General features: G+C 49.4%; 1 protein-coding gene across 5 annotated transcripts in view; it reads left to right on the top strand.

The window, feature by feature from the left end:
• The window catches only part of PDE5A (phosphodiesterase 5A), a 274,469-nt gene that overhangs the window by 236,049 nt on the left and 15,652 nt on the right, over window positions 1–22,768 (top strand). For all 5 annotated transcript variants that reach the window (XM_063920240.1, XM_063920239.1, XM_063920241.1 and 2 more), the window contains exon 18: window positions 17,925–17,988. In XM_063920240.1, coding sequence (XP_063776310.1) covers window positions 17,925–17,988 — 64 coding nt within the window. The remainder of the gene's footprint in view (window positions 1–17,924; window positions 17,989–22,768) is intronic.

Below are 22,768 nucleotides of genomic sequence, written 5' to 3'. Positions count from 1 at the left end.
CTACACTGTTCTGGGAGAGGTTGAGGGCTGCCCAGCAGCTCCAGGAGGTCTGGGAAAGCCCACAGCATGATAAGACACGCGATCACTCCCCCAAACATCACACACCAAGAGGTATGGTATCACGGATACAAGGCTATGCCAGTCCACAGTAGGTGACACCAATCCCAGTGATACCACTGGCTTGAATTAACAGGTATTACAAATAATGACTGTGGCCAATTAAAAATTGAAAGCAATCATTTGTATTATCAGCAGGGGCATAGCTAGAACTATGTGGGCACCATAGCAAAATTTTGAATCCCCCTGCTCCTATGTGCAATATACCAGTCTAACAGTATGGCCATCTCAATCAGTCCCCTGTCCCTGACAGTCCCTGCTTTTTTTCTTGCTTAGAAATACCCTTCCCTTGCAAGCACCTAAGCTAATTGAGCATCTACCACTATATATACCTGAGACAGGTGGGCCAGGGCCATTTTAACAGCATATTTGGCCACGCCACGGGCAAAGCAGTGCACCCATTCACATTTGTTAAATGTAACACAAATACATAACTTACCCCTCCTGCAGTCCCACCTCCCCACATGCATCCATAGAGTGAATAGTTGTCAGCAGTTTGGTTGGTGGATAGCTGACAGCCATTCACTATCTGTATGGAGGCTGGGCAAATGCCCCCTGGACTAGCCCTCCCCTGCTCAAGGCCCCCTAAAAGCATGGGGCCCTGGGCAGCTGCCCAGTGTGCACATACATTAAGATAACCCTGAGATGGGCCCAGAGCACAACATCACTGTGTCACAGGCCCACTTGCCGTGCTTCCTCACATTGGGGCCTGTCTATTAAACTCTGCCAGCCATACTGAGTCACTAATACTCAGTGTGGGACAGGCTTTTAACTGGGCCCTGTGGGCAGCTTCTCCTTTCTTAGCATTGTGCTGCCACAGGCATATCTGCTGCTTAGTAGTGTGCTGCCAAAGGCATATCTGATGTCCTGTCCAGCTTTATCTCTCCATCTCTTTTCACTGATGCTGTGATCATGGCTGTGGTCCCAGCAGGCTCAGTGGATATATTAGGCAGCGAGTAGACACTCAGTTATTGAAATTTATGTGTTTGAAGCGAAAAATGGGCAAGCATAAGCATCTAAGCGACTTTAACAAGGGTCAAATTGTAATGGCTAGAAGACTGGATCAGAGTACCTCCAAAAGGCAGGTCTTGTGGGGTGTTCCTGGTATGGTATCCGGACTCTAGGTCGACAGCATTTAGGTCGACACTCCTCAGGTAGATGCCTATTGGGCGACAGTGACTAGGTCGACACCAGAAATAGGTCGACAGGGCCATTAGGTCGACTTGAACAAGGTCGACATGGAAAAAGGTCGACATGAGTTTTTCACTTTTCTTTTTTTTTTTACTTTTTCATACTTTACGATCCACGTGGACAACAATTGGGTATGGTAACCTGTGCCGAGCACTGCGGTAGCGGAGTGAGGCACCGTGCCCAAAGCATGGCGAGCCATGCAAGGTGACATGGTGCACTTATTGGGGTTCCCGGTCACTTTATGAAGAAGTCGACACCAAAAAAAAACATTAAAAACTCATGTGGACCTTTTTCCATGTTGACCTTGTTCATGTCGACCTAATGGCCGTGTCGACCTATTTCCTATGTTGAACTGCACACTGTCGACCAATAGGTGTCGACCTAATGTGTGTCGACCTAGACACTGTCGACCCTGAGTCCCATACCCCCTGGTATACAGTAGTTAGGGTACCTACCAAAAGTGGAGGAAGAACAACCAATGAACCGGCGCCCAAAACTCATTGATGCACATGGGGTACGAAAGCTCACCTGTCGGGTCCAATCCCACAGAAGAGCTGCTATAGCACAAAGTGCAAAAACGTTAATGCTTGCAAAGATAGAGAGGTGTCAGAACACACAGCCCCTGCATAGAACTATGGGGGTCATTCTGAGTTGTTCGCTAGCTGTTTTCGGTCGCAGCGATTAGGTAAAAAAGCGGCTCTTCTGAACATGCGTATGGGACGGAATGCGCACGCGCGACGTACTTTCACAAAAGCCGATGCAGTTTCACACAAGGTCTAGCGACGCTTTTCAATCGCACTGCTGCCCGCAGAGTGATTGACAGGAAGTGGGTGTTTCTGGGTGGTAACTGACCGTTTTCGTGGAGTGTGTGTAAAAACGTGGGCGTGCCTGGGGAAACGCAGGCGTGGCTGGCCGAACGCAGGGCGTGTTCGTGACGTCAAAACAGGAACTAAACAGTCTGAAGTGATCGCAAGCTAGGAGTAGGTCTCAAGCTGCTCAGAAACTACACAATCTTTTTTTGTAGCCGCGCTGCGATCCTTTCGGTCGCACTTCTGCTAAGCTAAGATACACTCCCAGAGGGCGGCGGCCTAGCATTTGCACGGCTGCTAAAAGCAGCTAGCGAGTGAACAACTCGGAATGAGGGCCTGTATCACCAGTGTGGGGGCACTGTAGCATATGTTATCTGGGATTTTCGTGTGGTATATTGTAAACTGGGGGCACAACATTGTGTTTAACACTTATTTGAAGCTGGAAATATTTACACCTTTTTCTTTTTGTACCATCAAATCATATTGACATTTTTATTGGTAAAGGCCCCACGAGTTGGTTGCCCTGAGGTCCGCAAAAACCTCAATATGGCCCTGCTGGGACCTGAAGTACAGATGGATCCATGGTTATCTTGACTAGGCGCCTAGGCACAACATGACTTATTAGCATAAACTCCTCATCTATTGTTCTCAGATGCAATACAATACAGAGAACAATACAGCAGGGGATTAAGTCATTACAGCAGGGGATTAAATCCGATTGGCCAGTCTCAGTTAATCCTATTAAAGGTCAAGATAAACGTGGACCCATCTGTACACCACTGATGCAAAACCGTTGTTATGCCTTTTCTCTTGGAACCCAAAAAAGACAGTTCCCAATATAAAGTATTGCACATCCGAAAATCATGGGACTCCCAAAAAAGGTTTTGGAGCCCGGCCCATTGGTGGTGCACTCCTAACACCTAATTATTTTGTGCCCAGGAATTCTTATCATATGAAAAGTTGTTCTAAACCTATGTGAAATCAGAGTGCATATAAACTGATTCTTCTACTTAACGGTAGTGGGGGCTCAGATCAAAAAGCATATGAGGGCCTCTGATATATTTTTAGTGCAAAATATGTTTATTGAAGAATTTAGAAGCAATAACAAACGGTTAACATATCAACAGTCGCATGAACAAACAAAGTCATAGTACAGCTGCAAACCTGTCTAGCTCCCGCGGTCAGGAACAGAATGGCATATACTCAATGTGTCGTAACAGCTCGACCACAAGGAACAGTATAGTTAAATAGTCAAATATATTGTGTTAACCTTAATGAACCAAAGCAAGAACAAGTGAAAGGAGAGAAGGAAAGGGGAGACACAGAAAGAGGAAGAAGGGGAAAGGAAGAAGAAGGATAAGGAAGCGGAGTCACCCGGTCCACAGCGCGAATCTCTTACGTGTCACATATCGAGGCATGGCACATTGAGGTGAAGCGGTATCTAAGAGGGCATGGAGAGACCGGGGGCGAGGAATGACCGAAAGGTCGGGGAATCCTTAAAGAGAAGCCAGCGAACCCATGTATCTCTGAAGGATAGATAGCCCCCGTCAGCAGACGCCATCACATCATCCGGATCCATATAAAGGTCTACTCTATTCAACCATTCTCTAACAGTTGGAGGAGAGGAGGATCGCCAGCGGATAGGAATCACCGCCTTGGCGGCATTATTGAGATGGCACAGTAAGGAGTGTTTATAGCTCGTAATGGGTGTGGACGAGTAGTGAAACAACCAAAACAGGGGATCCGTTGGTACCTCGACCCCCACAATTTCAGCAGATAGTGTAATTACCTCCTTCCAGTAGGGTTGGAGCAAGGGGAATGACCACCATATATGGAGCGGGTACCCAGGGCCAGAGGAGCAGCGCCAACAGGTATTGGGGAGGCCCAACCCCATCTTAGAAAGAATATCAGGACTTCTATACCACCGTGAGATCAATTTGTATTGGGTCTCCACTACCAGAGTACTAGGGGAGCAGGCGTGAGCCAGCTTGAAAATCTTCTCCCAGACGTCCTCGCCAAGCTCCCTGCCAAGATGTCTATGCCACTTCTCAGCAAAAGGGGGGAAGGGTCGTGCTGGAATCTGTCAATAGGAGGTTGTATATCAGGGAGATAGAGTGGGGCGGGGGTGACAAGCCACCGCAGAGACGTTCAAACGGCGTAAGGGACAAAGGCCTCCCTCCAGGGTAACCCAGAGACATCAAAAAATGGCGAACTTGTAGATAACGCCAGAAGTCCCTGGGCGGCAAGTACCATCGCTCTTGTAGGTGCGAAAAGGATGCAACCCCACCCCCCTCCATCAGCTGCCCGACCCTCCAAAGGCACAAGTCATACCATGACTGGAAGGCCTGCTTTGCCTTACCAGGGGGGAATCGTTCATCTAATAAGAAAGACATGTAGGCGGAAGTCGGCGAAGAAATAGAGGGGGACTTTCTAATCGCTTTCCATCACGTCAAGGTGGGGCCTATTGTGGGATGAGAAATGGTAGGGAGGGTGTGCAGCCACGGGGCGACAGCAACTGGTAACGGGAGTGCCTGACTCTCTATCTGCACCCATTGTTTCGATGGGGAGGGTCTAGACCACCAAAGAATCCTCTGGAGGTGCCATGCTCGATAGTAGCCTTGTATATCCGGCAGGCGGAGGCTGCCTCTGTCCCTCTGTCTGACCATTATGGAAAATTTCAAGCGCGGCCGCTTGCCTCCCCAGATAAATTCTCTAAATATCCGTTGCACCTCCTGGAACCATGTTGAAGGAATCTTAATCGGTAGGGTCTGCAGAAGATACAAGATTCTAGGGAGGGAATTCATTTTGAGAATACCCAGTCTACCCAACCAGGAGAAAGACTTGGACGTCCAGGACTGAAGGTCAGCACGAAGTTTAGTTAGAAGGGGGGTAAAGTTAGAGTCGAAAAGACGCGAGAGGTCCCTGGTGATTATGGTCCCCAAATATTTCAGGTGAGAGGAGTGCCAGGTGAAGGGGAAAGCCGTTTTAAGTCCAGATATTATGGCAGACGGGGTAGTAAGATTCAGTGCCACTGATTTTGAGTAATTTATTTTAAAATTAGAGAGCTCTCCAAAGAGCTTAAACTCATCCATTAAGTTAGGTAAGGAGACTGTGGGGTTTGTAAGCCTAGCCAGTAAATCATCGGCAAAGAGGGCAAGTTTATATTCCACGTCTTGGAGCCCGATCCCCGAGATGTTTGGATTGAGCCTAATTGCTCTAGCTAGGGCCTCCATACAGAGGATGAAAATCATGGGGGACAGGGGACAACCCTGCCTAGTCCCATTGTTAATGGCGAACGGAGCGGACAGGGAGCCGTTAATCACGATCCTGGCAGAAGGGGAGGCGTAAAGGGCAAGAATGCGATGCAGGCAAGTCGGGCCCAGTCCCATGTGTCTCAGCACCCCGGCCATGAACCCCCAGTCAATTCTATCAAACGCCTTTTCAGCATCTGTGGATAGCAGGATCGTCGGGGAATCCTTTGAGGAGACATATTGTATGAGAGCTACAATCTTGGACGTATTGTCCTTTGCCTCTCAACCAGGGACAAACCCCACTTGGTCATCATGTATGAGGGAGGGTAGCAGGGATCTGAGCCTATTAGCCAGGAGCTTGGCGAAGAGCTTGACATCAATATTGAGAAGAGATATAGGCCAGTAGCTGGGACACAGGGAAGGATCCTTACCCTCCTTAGGGAGAACCGCAATGTGGGCCTCAAGGGATTGCCTAGAGAAAGGGTGTGTATCGGAGACTATGTTACATGCGTCTAAGAAAAGAGGGGACAATTTATTCCGGAAAGCTTCATAATAATTAATGGTGAAACCGTCCGGGCCAGGGCTCTTCCCAGAAGGGGTAGATTTAATGGCATCGTCGAGTTCTTGGGAAGTAAAGGGCTTTTCCAACTCTTCCCCGGCATCTTCCGAAAGTTTAGGGAAGCCAATCTTTGTAAGATAGGCGTCCACATCGCGCGCCCGGTCTCTAGCTGGGTCGGGTGAGGGGAGATTGTAAAGGGAGGTGTAGTACGAACAGAATGTCTCCGCAATTTTGTCTGTGTTGTGGAACAGACGGCCCTGCCCGTCCTTTATGGAGGGGATAAATGAGAGTGCCCTCTGGGAGCGTAAGGCCCTGGCAAGCATTTTGTCCGGCTTGTCGCCCCAGCGATAATACCGATTGCTACACTTCCTGAAAGAGAACTTCACTTTATCTAGTAGTAGTTTATTCAGGGACGAGCGGGCCGTGACTAGATCAACATAGGTGTCGGGGGAAAGGGAAGCCTTATGAACAGTTTCCAGGGATTCAATTTGCCGAAGGAGTCCCTCAATTTGGCCCAAACATTGTTTCTTTAAATAAGAGCCCAATTGGATGCACTTTCCCCGGATTACACATTTGTGAGCTTTCCAAATTGTCAAGTCAGAGACATCAGGGGAGACATTACAGTCAATGTACATAGCAATGGCTTCCTCCAGTTGGGCTTTACAATACGGGTCATGCAATAGGGACTCATTAAACCGCCACGAGCATCGCTGAGCGGGAGGGGGACCGACAGAGATGTCCAGTCTAACCGGGGTGTGATCGGACCATGTCATCTGGCCAATGGAAGCGTCGCAGACCAGGGGAAGGTGCCTGTGGTCAAGTAGAATATAGTCCAGTCTAGAGTATGAGCAGTGAGGAACCGAGTAATACGTATAATCCCGGTCCGACGGGTGTAATATGCGCCAAACGTCGGACAGCTGATGGGCGTGAAGGAGGCGACGCACCCTCCTAGATAAGCGGTGTCGTACCAACGGGAGCTCAGAAGAGGTGTCTAGGGTGTAATCGAGGGCCCAGTTGAAATCACCCCCCACAATCAGGATCCCCTGTTTCAGCGCATCGACCCTGTCCATAATCGCCTCGAGAAGGGCAGGCTGACCCCTGGTTGGGGGCATAAATATTGACAATTGTAAAGGTCGTGTTAAAAATAGAGCATACAAGCACAAGGCATCTCCCCTCCTCCAACCTGTGGACCACTACATTGGTAACCGGTACATGTTTGGCAAAGAGGATGGCCACACCTTTAGATTTAGATTGGGTGTAATTACAGTAATACGAAGTGGGAAAGAACCTGTTCCTAAGGCGGGGTGCAGAGAGGGAATGACGGAAATGAGTCTCCAGTACAAGGACAATATCAGCCCTCTCTGCGTGGAACGAACGGAGAGCTCCGGCCCTCTTCTCAGGGACATTTAAGCCCCTGGCATTTATGGAGATGATCCTGAGTATAGAAGCCATGTGTTGGGGTATTGCAGAATGTCAAAGATCGCACATTGCAGGCCGGGTGACCGGAGAGAGGAAAAGAAAAGAGGGGTTAGGAAGAAGAGAGAGAATAGAAGAGAGTCCAAGAGTAAGAGAGAGATAGAACGACAGACCAGAGTAGGTCGGACAGTAAGATACCGCAACCGGACAAGAAAGGCACCATAATGGTACCTCTGTCTCGGGGTAACCATAGTGGTAGGGGGTACATTAGGGGGCCACAGCCCCGTCATCCTAGAGTTATTAAATGCAAATGAAGCGTGAGCAACGAGAATAACCGGTGTTGGTTGTGCCATCCAAGAACGACAACATAAATAACAGGAATAGCAATACTGACGGCAAGAACGGGAAAGGCCCTTTCAGGGAGGGAGAAGGAAGGAAAGGAAAGATGGAAAAAAAAAGGGGGGGGGAAGGGGGAGGGAAGGATCCAGGCGGCATCAGTAGGGGCCAAAGTTGCGTAGAATAAGTGCATAGGAACAAGGGCCTAGGGCCGAGAACCAATCGACAATTTACGGCTAAGACATGTACATGGATAAATTGCAGGATATTAATACCGCCGGGCACCTAGGGGAACTGGGGGGGAAGGAAAAAAAAAGGGGGGGGGACTAAAATTAGTAAGTTCTGAGGTCATATAACAGGGACAACAAGGAAATGAGGCAAATAAATCTCACAGGAGAGTCCATCTACCGCTCGTCACGGTAGAACCAAAGCTGGAAAGAGGATTAGCAAAGACTTTCATCTGTACTCCCTTCAGGTGGCGTCTAACAGTCGGGGGGGATCTTCACCTTTGGCTTTCCGTTTCGGATTCTGAACCCTTCTGCCACCGCTCTCTCCTGGGCGGATTGGTGGAGGCCAGGGTGGGGAGAGTAAAGGCTCGCCAATCCTTAAGGGAAATATCTTCTAGCCCCAAAGCAGAACAAAAACCGGGCAAGTCCACTGGAGACTGGAGGGAGAGGACCTTACCAGCATGGGACACTTGCAAGGAAAACGGGAAGCCCCATCTGTACTTCAGGTCATGTTTGCGCAGCGCTTCAGTCAGAGGCTTCAGCAATCTCCGCTGTTGGAGTGTGCGCCAGGAGAGATCTTGGAAAATTTGGATCCGAGTACCATTGAAATCAATCCCTTCCAGGTCCCGAACCTTGCGAAGGATGTCTTCTTTCTGCGAGAAGTAATGGAGTCTACAGATGACGTCTCTCGGACGTTCGGAGGATGGCCCTTTAGGTCTGAGGGCTCTGTGAGCCCGGTCAAATTCAATCGAGTCGGAGGGGTCCAAGCCCAGGATCTCGCCGAATATTTTATTTAGGGCGTCGACAAGGCCGGATGAAGGAACCTCTTCAGAGAGGCCGCGGACTCTGATATTATTCCGAAGACACCTGTTGTCCCGGTCGTCTAATTTATTCTGCATCAGTTCCATGTCCGACCCCTGCTGGGCGACCGTGTCACAGAGCTGAAGTAATTGGTCTTCTACCGTGTCCCTCTCTTCCTCCAGGGAAACAATTCGGGATCCCAAATGTTTAATGTCAGATTGCACCGACGAAATCTGGGCTTGAATAGAGTCCTGAAGGCGATATTCCAGAGCTTGCATGTCCTGTTTAGAAGGAAAAGAGCGGACATGGGTCAGGATTTCTCCAATTTCACCCTGTAATTGGGACATTTGGGCCCGTAGATCTCCAGTCTGGGGAGAAGAAGCCATCGTGGGTGAGGCAATCTCTGTGTCTGACGTAGCAGAGGGGAGGTCAACCGCAGTCGCTACAGATAGATAGGATCGGAGAGTCGATTGTGATGGAGTGCTACGTGTAGACCGGGCGGACTTTCCTTGTTGGGTTTTCTTGCCTCTGGCCATCAGAGAAGAATAGATGAAAGGACCATTTCAAAGGAGCAACACCAGAGCTTTAGAAGGATGACGGGGGATACATTCCCCTATTAGTTAGACAGCATAGCCGATGGAGAGCAGCCGCGCTCACATCCCACAGACAAACTCGGAGCAGCCGCCCGGAGATATGTAAATGAGGAGGAGTCCAGCAATATGGGGTACCGCTGATGGGGCAGACAGGTCAAAGTAGCGCGGAAAGCGCTATGGTAATTCTCCTAAGAGGGCCCAGGTACCGGAGGGGCGCCCGGTGCGGTGCAGTGGGGCTCCTACCACTCAGGCACAACAGACAGCAGCAACAGTCGCAAAACTGGAGAAGGCACCCCCCAGTATAAGCACAATGCGTATGGGGCCCTCCCGATGGCAGCAGGGAGAGGCACTGACCCCCACTTAGTTGGGCCCCGTGCAGGGAAGCAGGTCACTGAGCAACAGGTGAGGGGGTGCTGGTCACAGAGGGGAGCCGTCCCCGGGAATACCAGGGCTCACCAATTCAGGGAGAAGAACAGCGGGAGGGGTGCTGCAGGGCAGGGTGAGGGGAGGATATAGGATCTCAGCTGCCCGGGGCGGCCCCGGCCACCAGGAGCCCCCGGGTCGCCAGGTGCACACTTGCGGGTCAGAAGGGGTGAATTAGGCCTCCAATCAGCCCCACTGATGCGCGTCAGCGCTCCCGGAACCTCCACCCGCACCACCGAAAGCTCCGACCCGGCCGCAGCCCCCGTCCACGGGACTCCGGCGCAGACGGCCAGGGGAAGGCAGAGGCACACGGGTGCGGGTGGGGAGGCCTACGGGGTCCAGGCAGCCAACCGTTCGGCACCCCGAGCCTCCGGCTGCAGAGGAGAGAGAGGGGCGCCAGCGGGGATGCGTATAGCGGCTCACCAGCTTCCCGGCTCCAGGCGACCTCCAGCAAGATGGCCGCCGCTCGTACTGCGGCCTCCGGGAATCCTCCTCCGGTCGATCAGCCCCGGCACCCAGCCTCCAGGTATGGGTACGGGAAGATGCAGGCAGGGTTACAGAAGGTCAGTGGCTCCTGGGGGAGGCAAGCGACAGCGAAACCCCGGCTCCGGTCCTCCGCTCCGGCCCGTCCCCAAACTCGAGCTTCCGGCTTCAGGCTGGAGGGAGGCCGCAATCCGCAGGAGTGCTTAAAAGCACTCCCCGACTCCGCGGGTCCCCCACAGCGGCTGCAGGCACACACAAGGGGTCTCAGCAGGCAGTCTGGGGCAGCCTGGTACAAGACAGGGGGAGAAAATAAGATTTTACTTACCAGTAAATCTATTTCTCGTAGTCCGTAGAGGATGCTGGGGACTCCGTAAGGAGCATGGGGATAGACGGGCTCCGCAAGAGACATGGGCACTTTAAGAAAGAATTTAGTTCCTGGTGTGCACTGGCTCCTCCCTCTATGCCCCTCCTCCAGACCTCAGTTAGAGAAACTGTGCCCAGAGGAGATGGACAGTACGAGGAAAGGATTTTGTTAATCCAAGGGCAAGATTCATACCAGCCACACCAATCATACCGTATAACTTGTGATAACTACCCAGTTAACATTATGAAAACAACATATCATCAGTTCAAGACCGATGCAACTATAACATAACCCTTATTGAAGCAATAACTATATACAAGTATTGCAGAAGAAGTCCGCACTTGGGACGGGCGCCCAGCATCCTCTACGGACTACGAGAAATAGATTTACCGGTAAGTAAAATCTTATTTTCTCTTAACGTCCTAGAGGATCCTGGGGACTCCGTAAGGACCATGGGGATTATACCAAAGCTCCCAAACGGGCGGGAGAGTGCGGATGACTCTGCAGCACCGATTGAGCAAACATGAGGTCCTCCTCAGCCAGGGTATCAAACTTGTAGAATTTTGCAAAAGTGTTTGAACCCGACCAAGTAGCAGCTCGACACAGCTGTAGTGCCGAGACCCCCCGGGCAGCCGCCCAAGAAGAGCCCACCTTCCTAGTGGAATGGGCCTTGACTGATTTTGGTAACGGCAAACCAGCCGTAGAATGCGCTTGCTGAATCGTGTTACAAATCCAGCGAGCAATAGTTTGCTATGAAGCAGGGGCACCAATCTTGTTGGATGCATATAGGACAAACAGTGCTTCAGTTTTCCTGACTCTAGCCGTTCTGGCTACGTAAATTTTCAAAGCCCTGACCACATCAAGTAACTCGGAATCCTCCAAGTCACGTGTAGCCACAGGCACCACAATAGGTTGGTTCATATGAAAAGATGAAACCACTTTTGGCAGAAATTGCGAACGGGTCCGCAATTCTGCTCTATCCATATGGAAAACCAAATAGGGGCTTTTATGTGACAAAGCCGCTAATTCAGACACTCGCCTAGCCGAAGCCAAGGCTAATAACATGACCACCTTCCATGTGAGATATTTCAACTCCACCGTTTTAAGTGGTTCAAACCAGTGTGACTTTAGGAAACTTAACACCACGTTAAGATTCCAAGGTGCCACCGGAGGCACAAAAAGGAGGCTAAATATGCAGCACTCCCTTTACAAAAGTCTGAACTTCTGGGAGAGAAGCCAATTCTTTTTGAAAGAAAATGGATAGGGACAAAATCTGGACCTTAATGGAACCTAATTTAAGGCCCAAATTCACTCCAGTTTGTAGGAAGTGAAGGAAACGACCCAGATGGAATTCTTCCGTAGGAGCATTCTTGGTCTCACACCAAGAAACATATTTTCGCCATATACGGTGATAATGTTTTGCTGTTACTTCCTTCCTAGCCTTTATCAGCGTAGGGATAACCTCAACCAGAATGCTTTTTTTCTGCTAGGATCCGGCGTTCAACCGCCATGCCATCAAACGCAGCCGCGGTAAGTCTTGGAACAGACAGGGTCCCTGTTGCAACAGGTCCTGTCTTAGAGGAAGAGGCCACGGATCTTCTGTGATCAGTTTCTGCAGATCTGGATACCAGGTCCGTCTTGGCCAATCTGGAACAATGAGGATTGTTCTCACTCCTTTTCTTCTTACTATCCTCAACACCTTTGGTATGAGAGGAAGAGGAGGAAATACATAGACTGACCGGAACACCCACGGTGTCACTAGGGCGTCTACCGCTACTGCCTGAGGGTCTCTTGACCTGGCGCAATACCTCTGTAGCTTTTTGTTGAGGCGGGACGCCATCATGTCTATCTGTGGCAGTTCCCACCGACTCACAATCTGTGCGAAGACTTCTGGATGAAGTCCCCACTCCCCCGGGTGTAGGTCGTGTCTGCTGTGGAAGTCTGCTTCCCAGTTGTCCACTCCCGGAATGAACACTGCTGACAGTGTGCTTACATGATTCTCCGCCCAGCGAAGAATTCTGGTGGCTTCCGCCATTGCCACTCTGCTCCTTGTGCCGCCTTGGCGGTTTACATGAGCCACTGCGGTGATGTTGTCTGACTGGATCAGAACTGGTCGGTCGCGAAGTAAGGTCTCCGCTTGACGTAGGGCGTTGTATATGGCCCTTAGCTCCAGGATGTTGATGTGAAGACAAGTCTCTTGACTTGACCAAAGACCCTGGAAATTTCTTCCCTGTGTGACTGCTCCCCAACCTCGGAGGCTTGCATCCGTGGTCACCAGGATCCAGTCCTGAATGCCGAATCTGCGGCCCTCGAGAAGGTGAGCACTCTGCAGCCACCACAGTAGTGACACCCTGGCCCTGGGGGACAGGGTGATCAACCAATGCATCTGAAGATGTGACCCGGACCACTTTTCCAGTAGGTCCCATTGGAAAGTCCTCGCATGGAACCTGCCGAAGGGAATGGCCTCGTATGACGCCACCATCTTTCCCAGGACTCGAGTGCAATGATGCACTGACACCTGTTTTGGTTTCAATAGGTTCTTGACCAGAGTCATGAGATCCTGGGCCTTCTCTATTAGGAGATAAACCCTCTTCTGGTCCGTGTCCAGAATCATGCCCAAGAAGGGCAGACGAGTCGTAGGAACCAACTGCGACTTTGGAATATTGAGAATCCAGCCGTGTTGCTGTAACACTTTCAGTGAAAGAGATACGCTGTTCAGCAACTGCTCTCTTGATCTCGCTTTTATGAGGAGATCGTCCAAGTACGGGATAATTGTGACACCTTGCTTCCGCAGGAGCACCATCATTTCCGCCATTACCTTGGTGAAAATCCTCGGGGCCGTTGAGAGACCAAACGGCAACGTCTGAAATTGGTAATGACAATCCTGTACCGCAAATCTTAGGTACGCCTGATGAGGTGGATAAATGGGGACATGAAGGTACGCATCCTTTATGTCCAGTGACACCATAAAATCCCCCCCTTCCAGGCTTGCGATGACCGCTCTTAGCGATTCCATCTTGAACTTGAACCTTTTCAAGTATAGGTTCAGAGATTTTAAATTCAATATGGGTCTGACCGAACCGTCCGGTTTCGGGACTACAAACATGGTCGAATAATAACCCTTTCCCTGTTGAAGGAGGGGAACCTTGACCACCACCTGCTGAAGATACAATTTTTGTATTGCGTTTAACACTATTTCCCTCTCTTGGGAGGAAGATGGTAGGGCCGATTTGAAATACCGGCGAGGAGGCACCTCTTCGAATTCCAGCTTGTAACCCTGAGACACAATTTCTATTGCCCAAGGATCCACCTGGGAGTGAACCCACATGTGGCTTAAATTCCGAAGACGCGCCCCACAGGGCCCGGCTCCGCCAGTGGAGCCCCAGCGTCATGCGGTGGATTTTGTAGAGGCCAGTGAGGACTTCTGTTCCTGGGAACTAGCTGCGTTGTGCAGCTTCTTTCCTCTGCCCCTACCTCTGGCAAGAAAGAACCCACCTCGGACTTTCTTGTTTCTTTGTGAACGAAAGGACTGCATTTGATAATGCGGTGCTCTCTTAGGCTGTGAGGGAACATAAGGCAAAAAAATTGACTTTCCAGCTGTAGCTGTGGAGACCAGGTCCGAGAGACCTTCCCCAAACAATTCCCCACCCCTGTAAGGTAAAACCTCCATATGCCTTTTTGAGTCGGCATCACCTGTCCATTGCCGAGTCCACAGGACCCTTCTGGCAGAAATCGACATAGCGTTTATTCTAGAACCCAGTAGACTAATGTCTCTTTGAGCATCTCTCATATATAGGACAGCGTCTTTTATATGCCCCAGGGTCAATAATACAGTATCCTTATCTAGGGTATCCAATTCCTCAGATACGGTATCCATCCATGCCGCTACAGCACTACACACCCAGGCCGACGCAATTGCCGGTCTTAGTAAGGTACCCGAATGTGTATAAATGGACTTCAGGGTAACCTCCTGTTTGCGATCAGCAGCATCTTTGAGGGTAGCCGTATCCTGGGACGGCAGGGCTACCTTTTTGGATAAGCGTGTTAAAGCTTTGTCCACCCTAGGGGAGGATTCCCATCGTAACCTATCCGTTGGCGGAAAAGGATACGCCATAAGAATCCGTTTGGAAATTTGCAGTTTTTTATCTGGAGATTCCCAAGCTTTTTCACATAACTCATTCAGTTCGTGTGAGGGGGGAAAAGTTACCTCAGGCTTCTTTCCCTTATACATATACACCCTCGTGTCAGGGACAGGGGTTTCCTCTGTGATGTGCAAAACCTCCTTTATTGCTATAATCATATATCGAAGGGATTTAGCCAATTTTGGCTGTAACTTTGCATCATCGTAATCGACACTGGAGTCAGAATCCGTGTCGGTATTTGTGTCAACAATTTGGGATAGTGGGCGCTTATGAGACCCTGACGGTCCCTGCGACATAGGGTCAGGCATGGGTTGAGACCCCAATGCATCAGCCTTGTCTAATCTTTTATGCAAGGAATTAACATTATCATTTAAAACCTTCCACATATCCATCCAATCAGATGTCGGCGCCGTCGGCGGAGACACCACATCATTTGCTCCCGCTCCTCTCCCACATAGCCTTCCTCATCAGACATGTCGACACAAGCGTACCGACACACCACACACACAGGGAATGTCCTTTCTGAAGACAGTTCCCCCACCAGGCCCTTTGGAGAGACAGAGAGAGAGTATGCCAGCACACACCCCAGCGCTATAATATCCCAGGAATAACACAGTAACTTAATGTTAACCAGGTAGCTGCTGTATGTTATAGTTTTTGCGCCTAATTATGTGCACCCCCCCCCCCTCTCTTTTTAACCCTCTTCTACCGTGTATCAGCAGGGGAGAGCCCGGGGAGCTTCCTCTCAGCGGTGCTGTGGAGAAAAAATGGCGCTGGTGAGTGCTGAGGGAGAAGCCCCGCCCCCTCGGCGGCGGGCTTCTGTCCCGCTTAAACTGTAATTTTGGCGGAGGCTCATACATATATACAGTGCCCAGCTGTATATATGTGTTCTTTTTGCCAATATGCGGTCCCAAATGCTGCCCAGGGCGCCCCCCCCCCCCCCTGCGCCCTGCACCCTTACAGTGACCGGAGTATGTGAGGTGTGTGGAGCAATGGCGCACAGCTGCAGTGCTGTGCGTTACCTCTAGTGAAGATCATGAAGTCTTCTGCCGCCTGTGAAGTCTTCTTTTCTTCTCATACTCACCCGGCTTCTATCTTCCGACTCTGCGAGGGGGACGGCGGCGCGGCTCTGGGACGGACGGCGAGGGTGAGATCCTGCGTACCAATCCCTCTGGAGCTAATGGTGTCCAGTAGCCTTAGAAGCAGGACCTAGCTTCAGAGAGTAGGGCTGCTTCTCCCCACTCAGTCCCTCGATGCAGGGAGTCTGTTGCCAGCAGAGCTCCCTGAAAATAAAAAACCTAACAAAATACTTTCTATCAGTAAACTCAGGAGAGCTCACTGAAAAGCACCCAGCTCGTCTGGGCACAGTATCAAACTGAGGTCTGGAGGAGGGGCATAGAGGGAGGAGCCAGTGCACACCAGGAACTAAATTCTTTCTTAAAGTGCCCATGTCTCCTGCGGAGCCCGTCTATCCCCATGGTCCTTACGGAGTCCCCAGCATCCTCTAGGACGTTAGAGAAAAGGCAATTAGAAGGGCAGTGCCTGCAGGAGCTAGAGAGAGCACGTCCGCTCTCCAAGACGACCAGGCCACGCCCCCGCCTCTGATATATTTGTGCCTAACCCATAGTGGGCTTTTCTCAGAACTACTTTGTCAGGTTTATCCAAGCTGCTCTTCAGACTTAATGGAACTCTAGGAACTACGGCCCTCATTCCGAGTTGTTCGCTCGCAGGCTGCTTTTAGCAGCATTGCACTCGCTAGGCCGCCGCCCTCTGGGAGTGTATCTTAACTTAGCAGAATAGCGAACGAAAGTTAGCAGAACTGCTAATAAATAATTCCTTGCAGTTTCTGAGTAGCTCCAGACCTACTCACAGATTGCGATCAGCTCAGTCCGTTTAGTTCCTGGTTTAACGTCACAAACACACCCTGCGTTCGGCTAGCCACTCCCCCGTTTCTCCAGACACTCCCGCGTTTTTCCCTGACACACCTGCATTTTTTAGCACACTCCCGGAAAACGCTCAGTTACCACCCAGAAACGCCCCTTTCCTGTCAATCATTTACCGATCAGCAGAGCGACTGAAAAGCGCTGCAGAATCCACAGCAAATCTGCTAAGTTTTTAGTTAAATAACTAAGGGGGTAATTCCAAGTTGATCGCAGCAGGAATTCTGTTAGCAATTGGGCAAAACCATGTGCACTGCAGGGGAGGCAGATATAACATGTGCAGAGAGAGTTAGATTTGGGTGTGGTGTGTTCAATCTGCAATCTAATTTGCAGTGTAAAAATAAAGCAGCCAGTATTTACCCTGCACAGAAATAAAATAACCCACCCAAATCTGACTCTCTCTGCAAATGTTATATCTGCCTCCCCTGCAGTGCATATGGTTTTGCCCAATTGCTATCAAAAATCCTGCTGCGATCAACTTGGAATTACCCCCATGGTTTTGCCCAACTGCTAAAAAATTTCCTGCTGCGATCAACTTGGAATTACCTCCTAAGTGCATGCGCCCTGCGTGCCTTGCGCATGCGCAATTAGCAACAAATCGCAGCATAACGAAAATTGGCAACGAGCGAACAACTCGGAATGACCCCCTACATGCTGAATCAGTTTTTCCCAGGCTCCCGTGCAGTTTTACAGCACTCCACTGGGATGTCACACAGCATAGGGGTATAACCATGCTGACCAACAGGAAGCTGGAATATCTCTGTTTGCATAGGACTAATGACTGTGCAGTTGCCCTCTTGCGTTTGAGTTAGGGGTCTCACTGTTGTTGGGTGTAGTATGGTATGCTGGCGGCCGGGCTCCCAGCGACCAGCATACAGGCGCCGGGAGCCCGACCGCCGGCATACCGACAACGTAGTGAGCGCAAATGAGCCCCTTGCGGGCTCGCTACGCACGCCACGCTATTTATTCTCCCTCCAGGGGGGTCGTGGACCCCCACGAGGGAGAAAATCTGTCGGTATGCCGGCTGTCGGGATTCCGGTGCCGGTATACTGTGCGCCGGGATCCCGACAGTCGGCAACCTGAAGACCACCCCTGTTACCCGACCTATAATTCAGTCCTGGGAAGGAATAATTGAATGACTACCTTCACACTCATATTTGCAGAGAACATACCTGCTGTTAAGTAAGGTTGGCCTTATAATTGGGTGCTGTAATTTTACCCCACACTAGTTCCAGCCTGACCTTCCAATATTTCATTCTGTGTCTTCTGCAGGGCTATGTTGATGACTGCTTGTGATCTGTCTGCAATAACAAAACCCTGGCCAGTCCAGCAGCGGGTCAGTATCTACGCCTCCATACATAACGCCTATATGTGTATTAAATGTGTTTTACTCAAGTTAATCAGTTGAAATGATTAGTAAGTACATACTGGACTGTTTATTGAATACTTTTGTAATGAAACAGGAAGAGACAAGCTTATTGGTAGGAATGTGTCACTTAAAGGAACATGTTCACTCATTGTTGTCTCATGTGGGGAATTCAATTAGCTGTGGTTAATTTATCGCTGGGGGGTAATTCAATTATTACTGCTAGCCGGCACTATCAGGAAAAAGGGAGGCAATTGAATTACCCTGAAAAAATATTGCGGGAAAAAAAAAGTTGGAATTGGCAACAAGTCTCATTTGACTAAATACTTTTTTAAACAAAACTGGTGAAAAAGATTTTTCAGGATCCTGACTTCAAAAATCTTGCAAATAACCCATTGTGTTGTTATAAAAGAGATCACAGCATCAGAGACTTGTTAATACAAAATGACCCAGCTAAAAAATGTCTCACAAAAGTGTCTAATCTCCACCAAAGCCAGGGATCACCAGAATAGACGGCTGCATCACACGTAATGGCATGATTTGTGGTTCCAACTTTAACCATCCACTTACTGGAAAGAAGTTAGGGCATTTGCAATTGAGATTTTTAAGGCCATAGGAGCCATCACAGACTCAATTCGCAATGGTGTTCACATACGCAGACTATACACAAGAACAAGGAGTATTGGGGGTAATTCAGAGTTGATCGCAGCAGCAAATTTGTTAGCAGTTGGGCAAAACCATGTGCACTGCAGGAGGGGGGCAGATATAACATGTGCAGAGAGAGTTAGATTTGGGTGGGTTATTTTGTTTCTATGCAGGGTAAATAATGGCTGCTTTATTTTTACACAGCAATTTAGATTTCAGTTTTAACGCACCACACCCAAATCTAACTCTCTCTGCACATTTTATGTCTGCCCCCCCTGCAGTGCAAATGGTTTTGCCCAACTGCTAACAAATTTGCTGCTGTGATCAACTCCGAATTACCCCCATTGACTGCTAGGGTAGCCCTATGGCTATGCAGATTAGCCGCGACACAGGAGCCATGTTTTTCTATGTACATTTTCGCAGCTGAAGTCAGATACACTCCACCAAAAACGGCCATGTCTGCTCTTTTGCTTCCACTCCCCATTACCTGCCCCAAATTGTCCCTTCCTGTCAATCACTGTGCAATAAAAAAAATCTCAGTGTGAGCGAGACTGCAACGGTATCTTGGCACATACGCAGTGCAATCACTGTGCATGCGCAGTCTGCAGGTTATTTCTCACTTGCATGAACATTGGCAATTGAGCACAAACATGAATTAGACCCTTAGTCATTAAACCATGTTTTACATACACTAGTTACTTTGTCATCTATATTATAAATGGCCATCTGATTTACTGTTTTAGTGATTTACATTCTTTAAAAAGGCTGAAGGTCGTTTTAAAGAAGGAATATCCAACCACTACTCAAACATAAGAAGGCTATCAAAGTAATAGAATTGGATCAATGAATGGCAGAACCTTTCACAAAACAAGGTCACAGCTCTCAGCTAGAGGTGTTAATATGGGCTGTTTATTATTAAAATTAGAAAATTACTGGATTCTATTCATACAGACCCTACAGCAGGGCCAGCTCCAGGTCATCTATCACCCTGAGTGAGAATTTTTGAAGCACCCCCCCCCCTTCTCCCATGCGTGGGCTCCTGGAAAAGTGGGTGTGGCCTTGCAACTATATTTTGTCAAATATATATTATCACACCCCCATCTACACACACACAATTATCAGCCTTAAACATAATGCCCGAGTATAGTGCCAGATACACATAATGCCATCCATAGTGTCAATTACACATAGGGGTATATGCAATTGCGGTTGAATTCCCGAAAATGACGAAAAACGGGGCATTTTCAACACAAAAAAAAATCGACAAGGCAATACAGTACTTTTCGACAAAGAAACGGACTTTTCAGATTCGACTTTTTGCAATTCGACATTTTGAAAATCCGACAAGTGGTAAAAATGCGGCAATTCGACAAAAGTATATTCAATTGAAGAATGTCGATTCGACTTTACTGCTTTTCGACAGTAATATCGTCAATTTCCTTCCGCCTCACTTTGCTGGCGGAATCTAATAAAAAAAAAATTAAAACATGTTTTTTTTTTTGTGTTTTTTTTATTGCTAATAGCATATCTATTTATATTAGAAGGGATATGTACTTGGTTTGTCTATTAGAGGGACACAAGTATTATTTATATATTTTTTAAAATAATATATTTTTTTTAACTGACTAAAATAGAGAGAGCATGGTTTTTAGTGGGAAGGGGTGGGAATGGGTTAAAATCAAGAAAAAAAATGCGTGGGGTCCCCCCTCCTAAGCATAACCAGCCTTGGGCTATTCGACCCGGTCCTGGTTGTAAAAATACGGGGGGAAAACGGACAGGGGATCCCCCGTATTTTTAGAACCAGCACCGGGCTCTGCGTCCGGTCCTGGTGCAAAAAATACGGGGGACAAAAAGCGTAGGGGTCCCCCGTATTTTTTGTACCAGCACCGGGCTCCACTAGCTGGGGAGATAATGCCACAGCCGGGGGACACTTTTATACCGGTCCCTGCGGCCGTGGCATTAAAACCCCAACTAGTCACCCCTGGCCGGGGTACCCTGGAGGAGTGGGGACCCCTTAAATCAAGGGGTCCCCCCCAGCCACCCAAGGGCCAGGGGTGAAGCCCGAGGCTGTCCCCCCCATCTAAGGGCTGCGGATGGGGGGCTGATAGCCTTGTTGAAAATGAAAGAATATTGTTTTTTTTTTTTTTTTGCAGAAGAACTACAAGTCCCAGCAAGCCTCCCTTGCAAGCTGGTACTTGGAGAACCACAAGTACCAGCATGCGGGGGGGAAATGGGCCCGCTGGTACCTGTAGTTCTACTGCAAAAAAAATACCCTAATAAAAACAGGACACGCACACCTTGAAAGTACAACTTTATTACATACATGTCGACACACACACACACATACTTACCTATGTTGACACGACGTTTGGTCCACTTGTCCAAGTAGAATCCACGGGGTGTACCTGAAAATAAAATTATACTCACCTAAATCCAGTGTCCTGTTATTATTTGTAATCCTCGTACTTGGCAAAAAAACAACAACGCATACCCGATCCACACGGACTGAAAGGGGTCCCATGTTTACACATGGGACCCCTTTCCCCGAATGCTGTGACCCCCCGTGACTCCTGTCACTGAGGGTCCCTTCAGGCAATTAGGGAGCGCCACGTCCTGGCACTCTCCTGATTGCCTATGCGCGTCTGAGCTGGCAGACCGCGGGTGACCTCACCGCTGACCGCAAAGTTCCCACCATTGAAGATAATGGAGGGGGCTGTGCAATGCTCGTCTGACACCTCAGACGCGCATAGCCAATCAGGAGAGTGCCACGACGTGGCACTCCCTGATTGCTTGAAGGGACCCTCTGTGACAGCAGTCACGGGGGGTCTCTGCATTCGGGGAAAGGGGTCCCATGTGTAAACATGGGACCCCTTTCAGTCCGTGTGGATCGGGTATGCGTTTTTTTTTGTGCCAAGTACGAGGATTACAAATATCACTGGACACTGGATTTAGGTGAGTATAATTTTATTTTCAGGTACCCCGGATTGCCGTCGACATTGGAGACGTGGACAGAGTCGGCGTGTCAACATAGGTAAGTATGTATGTGTCGGCATGTATGTAATAAAGTTGTACTTTCAAGGTGTGCGTGTCCTGTTTTTATTTGGGCATTTTTTTTGCAGAAGAACTACAGGTACCAGCGGGCCCGTTTCCCCCCCGCATGCTGGTACTTGTGGTTTTCCAAGTACCAGCTTGCGAGGGAGGCTTGCTGGGACTTGTAGTTCTTCTGCAAAAAAACAATATTTTCATTTTCAACAAGGCTATCAGCCCCCCATCCGCAGCCCTTGGATGGGGGGGACAGCCTCGGGCTTCACCCCTGGCCCTTGGGTGGCTGGGGGGGTCCCCTTGATTTAAGGGGTCCCCACTCCTCCAGGGTACCCCGGCCAGGGGTGACTAGTTGGGTATTTAATGCCACAGCCGCAGGGAGCGGTATAAAAGTGTCCCCCGGCTGTGGCATTATCTGTCCAGCTAGTGGAGCCCGGTGCTGGTACAAAAAATACGGGGGACCCCTACGCTTTTTGTCCCCCGTATTTTTTGCACCAGGACCTGGCGCAGAGCCCGGTGCTGGTTGTTAAAATACGGGGGATCCCCTATCATTTTCCCCCCCGTATTTTTGCAACCAGGACCGGCTCAAAGAGCCCAAGGCTGGTTATGCTTAGGAGTGGGGACCCCACACATTTTTTTCCAGTGTTTTTTAAGCATTTCTGCGCCGTCGGAAAAGTCGAATCTAGGACGCACTTATCCGTCAATTCCTCCGTTTTTCGACAGCGGGACTGTCGAATCCATTTTGTATTGAATATGTCGAATTCCGGCACCCCCCGGCCGGAATTCGACTGTCGAATTGTGTCGAATTTAAATTGCATATACCCCATAATGTCCCCAGTAGTGCCAATTATACATAATGCCCCCAGTATAGTGCTAGATACACATAATGCCCCCAGTAGTGCCAGACAAACACAGGAAGAGAGGGGGACATGTGTGTGTCTGAGGGTGGGGGGAGGTGGTGCCACAAATATGGGAGTGAGGTTTGTAACTGTGAGGGAAGAGCAAGTGAGGGGAACCTGAGTGGCGGAAGGGGGTTTGCGGATGGGGGGGTTTGAAGCTGAAG

The sequence above is a fragment of the Pseudophryne corroboree genome, chromosome 1 (assembly GCF_028390025.1).
Source record: "Pseudophryne corroboree isolate aPseCor3 chromosome 1, aPseCor3.hap2, whole genome shotgun sequence".
NCBI classification, from domain to species: Eukaryota; Metazoa; Chordata; class Amphibia; order Anura; family Myobatrachidae; genus Pseudophryne; species Pseudophryne corroboree.
This window is presented reverse-complemented; position numbering and strand designations above follow the sequence as displayed.